Source organism: Pollicipes pollicipes, unplaced genomic scaffold, assembly GCF_011947565.3.
Source record: "Pollicipes pollicipes isolate AB1234 unplaced genomic scaffold, Ppol_2.1 Scaffold_6686;HRSCAF=7923_pilon_pilon_pilon, whole genome shotgun sequence".
In the NCBI taxonomy this organism is placed as follows: domain Eukaryota; kingdom Metazoa; phylum Arthropoda; class Thecostraca; order Pollicipedomorpha; family Pollicipedidae; genus Pollicipes; species Pollicipes pollicipes.
In genome coordinates this window covers 8,043,512-8,048,830 of record NW_023596921.1, presented here as the reverse complement: position 1 = coordinate 8,048,830, position 5,319 = coordinate 8,043,512, and the positions used below count along the sequence as shown (strand labels likewise).

The window sequence follows — 5,319 nt, the reverse complement described above, 5'->3', positions numbered from 1 at the left end:
CAATAGGAGGGCACCTACCTTAGCTATTTGGAGAAAAGTTTTCGCTTTCGTTAAAAAGAGGAGAATTTTCGTTACTAGTTCATGAAGGAGTGCCTACGTTTTGTTTCACGCTGCTTGAAATGCACATCTTTTATTGATGAAACTTTGGGCTGTCCAGAACCTGCGTGTAAAGGAGCTGTGATAGCCACGTCTGTTGTGAACACTCTGTTCTTTTTAATGCATAGATAAACACGCCCAAAAAAACTAAGAAAATTACGATGAATTATGCGCGGACCTCGCTTTTCGATATGCAAGATAGACGTGCAGCTTCGCTCTTTCAACTTCACAAAGCAGGAAGCTCATGCAGACTGTCATGCTTCCAAATGTCATTCCGATGGCTATGCATATGGACTTTAAGGAACATCTAGATGTAGTCGGTCATGCCATATATACACACACACACACATATATATATATATATATATATATATATATATATATTCAAGACCCAGATCATAAGTGGACAAATCCTAGAAGTTTTTCGCACCTGTCCCCTATGGCTACTTTCGAGACCTTGACCCCCAATCAGTTTGAGAAATGCACACCCATGATGGCGAAAACCACAGAACACACGTCGGAAAAAAGGCGAATGGAAAGTATAAGTGCTTGCGGGCTTCCCTCGGTAAGCGATTTAGACTTAATGGGCGATTTGCATTTGCAATAGTCAACAATGCACCTAGAATCGTTCATGGGATTCCCTGGCCACTTCAACCTCTAGCTGCCGGGATGCTTGACTGACGGGAGCAGGGTGTCATGTGCTGACTATTTGGTGGGTCGTGGGAAACAAACATCATTCGTAAGCCAGGTTTTTTTCTGCCAGCACCATGGGCTGAATCGCTTGCAGCCTTGACGAAGATCAATGGGTGACCGCCTATCCCTCCCCCTCCCCTTTTATACGCGTTTCCGTGCTGGGAGGTGGCTGTTTCAAATGCCTGAAGAGCCCGATTTGATATGTTTCAGGAATCGATTTAAAACCAGGAGGAAAAACTTAATTCTAACCTGAGATAAGCGTCACCAAAGCGCCTACCTATTTCATGCCACCAAGTCAGGTGTTAAAGCTGATGAGGCACAACAAGGCAGTACAAATGAAAATAACTGACTCGTCTGTCGTTAGCTTATCATCTGCTTACTAACAGAAGTCAACTATTGTCCACCTTCAAATATTGCTCTCCAGATTTCCACTGCGGTTGAAGCGTTGCTATGTATGCTTTACGTCCAAAAAAACATATTTGCTACCACTGCAAATGCCAGATGTCGCTAATTTCGAAATTTCACCAATCGATGCTGCTGGAATGTTTCCGTGTTGTCTTTGGTGAAGTAATTTCGAGACACATTCTATGAAGTCCCAATGGAAGAGCTCTTTTGCGGTAGCGGTGAGCTTTGCTGAAAAAAAAAACACTATCGTCTTTCTTAGGAAGGTTCGAGCTACAGTTCTAATCGACTAGAAAAGAAATGTTTGTACCAAAGCTTTGAAAATGCGCATTTGCAGGTTTTAGACATAAAACACAAACAACGACGCCCAGTGTTGTAATATTTACAGGCCATGATGCGTCGGCGCGCGGCTCAAACCAAGCGGCGTTCAATGGGCAGACGAAAATAATGACGCATCTGAAAAAGTACTTTTGAACGTTTGAGAGCATCAACTCATACATTTAGAAGGCAGTCGTGGTAGATGCCTTACCAAAATAATTTTTAGATGTATGAAAGTAACGGCTTTGTATTTATCGCACTCCAAACTGGTGCTGGAATATGATGGTAGAACTGAAGGAATAAAAAGGACTTACATTTTGCGTGCTGCTGTTTCTGATAATCTGTTTACAAACACCTTCAAATTAATGAAGGCAAAATATACGCCCCCTTTATCGTTACATCGCACCAATTGACCTTGAAACTTTCGGAAACTAATTCGTAGCGGTCGTTCTCGCGCGCCCCGGGGTCGCGTGATGGTATTATCTGCAGTTTATCGGCATCAGAAATCTGTTTCATCTGTCTGGTGTTATCTGCAGCGGTCACTTAACGGTAGCTGCCACCCAGGCCAGAGATGTTCTGGCTCCTACGATTGGCAGTGCGCAGGCTCAAACCTTCGTAATTTATTTCAGTTATCGATGCTGCAAAAGGAGTGACGTTCCCAGGCAAACATGAGCTGGTCTTTTTACCTTTTTCAAGAGAGAAGTCTGGTGGATAGAATGCAAAGAGATTTTATCGCTGCTGGCCAAGGGCCCTTGACACGACGTCCGGTTAGCCCTTCAGGTCCAGCGTCGGTCTTAAGAGGCCCTATGGCCTCTCGAGAAAATGGTTCACATCTGTGCGTGTACCCCTCCGCACTGATAATAGAATACGACTTGGCCGTTTACCTACTTGTTAAGCTTTTGTTTAGCGTCGGGAGATATAAAGAAGACGATATCAATGTGTCGATATTGTTACATAGACATGATTATGTGTTATTGATAAATTAAAAACGATACCTGAATTTTCATGGGTAGAGGCCTATCACAACGGCGTCACGCAGGAGAAGTATCCGGCGGGCCGTCATGGTTTTCCTCATGCTGCTTCGCAATTGAACGCAGAGGCCCAAGCGTGCATCTTATCTTTCAGCATATATTCGGTGCTCCGGTATTCTGAAGATACCACGGGAATCGCATTTCTTCCAAAACGTTCATGCTCGGCGCTCCTCTTAGTCAAAATCCAATGTATTCAGCATGAAAATGGAATCATTCTTGGAAAATCTTCAGCGCCTAGTTATAACACGTTACCAGCACATTCGCGTTCGAGCAGTATCAGTGCTATAACACTTATCATTTCCAGCAACAGTTTCAGGCCTGACAACGTCTGAGAGAACGTTGCTGCTTGCAGACAGATATATTGCAAGTGCAAACAACAAACCATCCCTGATCAATTCCAAATGCCGTCTGCATGTTGGCATGCAATTCAGGCAATCACAATGACTTGACCTCTACAATCACGTGCACCTTGACCCGCGGGTCGCTGCCGGTCTCCGTGACAGTTGTCTGGGAAGGCTGCGCAGCGCTGCGCTTCGGACCGTCCATGGCCGCTAGCAGCTTTTGCAAGCTGCTCACGCCGCCCAGTCTCTGGACCAGCGCCAGCAGCTGCTGCAGCTCTGCGATGTCCGCGATGTCCTTGTCAACCATCGTTTCCGTAGTGGGCGAAGGAGTTGCTGCGGAAGACACCACCACCGAGTCCTGTGTAGCTGGTGTCGCCGCGGGAGGACGCATGACTCGTGGTACCACTAACGGTGCAGGAAACGCCGCAATGTTAGGCTTGGCCATCGGTGGCATCTGGACCAGCGCCGGCGGCTGCTGCAGCTCTTCGATGTCCGTGACGTCCTTGTCGACTATCGTTTCCGCTATGGGCAATGCGGTTGCTGCGGAAGAAACCACCAACGAGTCTTGTGGAGTAGACGGCGCCTCAGGCGGACGCGTAGTTCGTGGCACCTCTAACGGTGCAGGGAACACCGCAACGCTAGGTTTGGCCATCTTCGGCATCTCGTCGCCAGGTATCGCTTGCCCCGGCGTGAAAGGAGATGGTGTTGGAGCAAAGCTGGTGATTCCAGTGAAAGGCTGTTCGACGCACGTAACGTTCTCGGTGCATTCATCTCGTTGCGAATCATACTTCTGACCGTGTGTGCACGAGCGCACTTGAGACAGACCTTTGTTACAGACGTAAAACTCGGTGCAGTTGTCCATCTTTGCGAACCTGCCATTCTTTGGGCACGCGAACACCGTGATGTTGTCGTAGCCGGGCGTGGGGGGCGGGCTGGGCGTGGTCGGCGGCGCCATGTCACCGCCAAGCAGACCCTCTTTCAAGGCTTCAATAAGAGGATACGGCCGTCCGGTGCACACTCCACGGAAATCGTCCTGGGCCAGCGCCCACACGGCCGCCCCGCCCAAACCCTGCTCGCGTATGTAGGCGCCCTTTCTTTGCATCATGACCTCGTCGTCGTAGGCCACCCACTGATCGCCTTTGACGGCGTATGGGCCGACTGCGTCCGGTTGCGGACGGAACGCCTGCCAGCCGTCCATGCTGACGTGTTCGCAAATTTCGGTAAAGGACAGAGAGCCCCGATCCTTGGTAAGCTTGCCAGCGTGTCCTTTATCCTTCGCTGGTGCTCCGAACCCCTGAGACTCGGCATCAGCGAGAGTAAATGTGATCCCAAAAGTGGGTACGGCCATTACCAACCGAGCTGGGTCGGCGCCGGCCTCTTTCAATACCTGAATGGCAAAGTCTGCATAGTACGAAGTGTCGGGGTCAGCGGCGTATAGTGGAGCGTGGTGCGCCGTAAGATTTTCCGAACCCGCATGATAGGTGTACAGCAGCGCGGTCATGTAGTCGACAGCCTTGGAAACGCGACCAACGTCAAAGTTGTTTTGTATCTGGTCGCTGATGGCCGGTAATGTGGTTGCCAAAAGTAGCTTGTCCTGGCCTGATTCTTTGGCTTCGCCCGTGAAGCCAGCAGCCAGAGCTTCCATGAGCCTGGCGTGGTGTTCTTTTTTTCCTTGCACCTTCCAGTCGATGTCAATGCCATCAAATCTATGCATTCTGATGTACTTTATCGACTCCTTCACAAAGCGCTTGATTTTGGCTTCATCGCTAGCCAACTCTGCAAAGGCGTTTTGCTGCAAATCATTAGATCCGCCTATCATCATCATCAGCTTCAGAGCCGGATTGGCTGCCTTCAGGGAGATCATATGCTTATATCCCTGTAGGGTGATGTCGGAGCGCTGATCGGCCGGCCCCAGTTTCTGTTCATCGTTTGGTGTTGACCGTCGCGTAGTGCAGATGAGTGCAGAGGTGTGGGGGGATGTTTTTTGGTGTGAACTTAGCAATGGATGCTCGGTACTGTCCCCAGCTGGTTGTAGTAGCAGATCAGTCGATTTGGGATGTCCTGGGTGGAACACACTGCCGCGCACCAGCACGAAAGCAGCAGCGTTTGACACCTGAAACACGGGACCAGACGAGTATGGGCTTTCAGGGACGTGTTAGGTTAGTCTCGCCATTGGAATTCGTATGCTATACTATAGCTATTGTTTGCGAGCACTGTTCTATATTCGCGCTGACTCACAATCTATGCGTGTTTTTCACTTTCACACTCCGAGAGAGTGGACGCCTCAGAGCCTCCCCTAAAATCAGTCAGGCCAGAGTCACGGAGAAAACTACATTGGAAACCTCGTGTCAAAATGTATGTGATGATGATGATTTGGGGTTTTAGGGCGCATCGACTGCTATAGGTCATGCAGCACCCATAACTATCAATTTATGCAG

General features: G+C 49.0%; 1 protein-coding gene across 1 annotated transcript; it reads right to left on the bottom strand.

Annotated features, from left to right (window-relative positions):
* Positions 1–2,638: 2,638 nt before the first annotated feature.
* Positions 2,639–4,799, bottom strand: LOC119108710 (chitotriosidase-1). The gene has a single exon (XM_037232340.1). It carries the CDS (start codon positions 4,743–4,745, stop codon positions 2,976–2,978), a length of 1,770 nt encoding a protein of 589 aa, XP_037088235.1. The 5' UTR covers positions 4,746–4,799; the 3' UTR covers positions 2,639–2,975.
* Between the last annotated feature and the right edge of the window lie 520 nt (positions 4,800–5,319).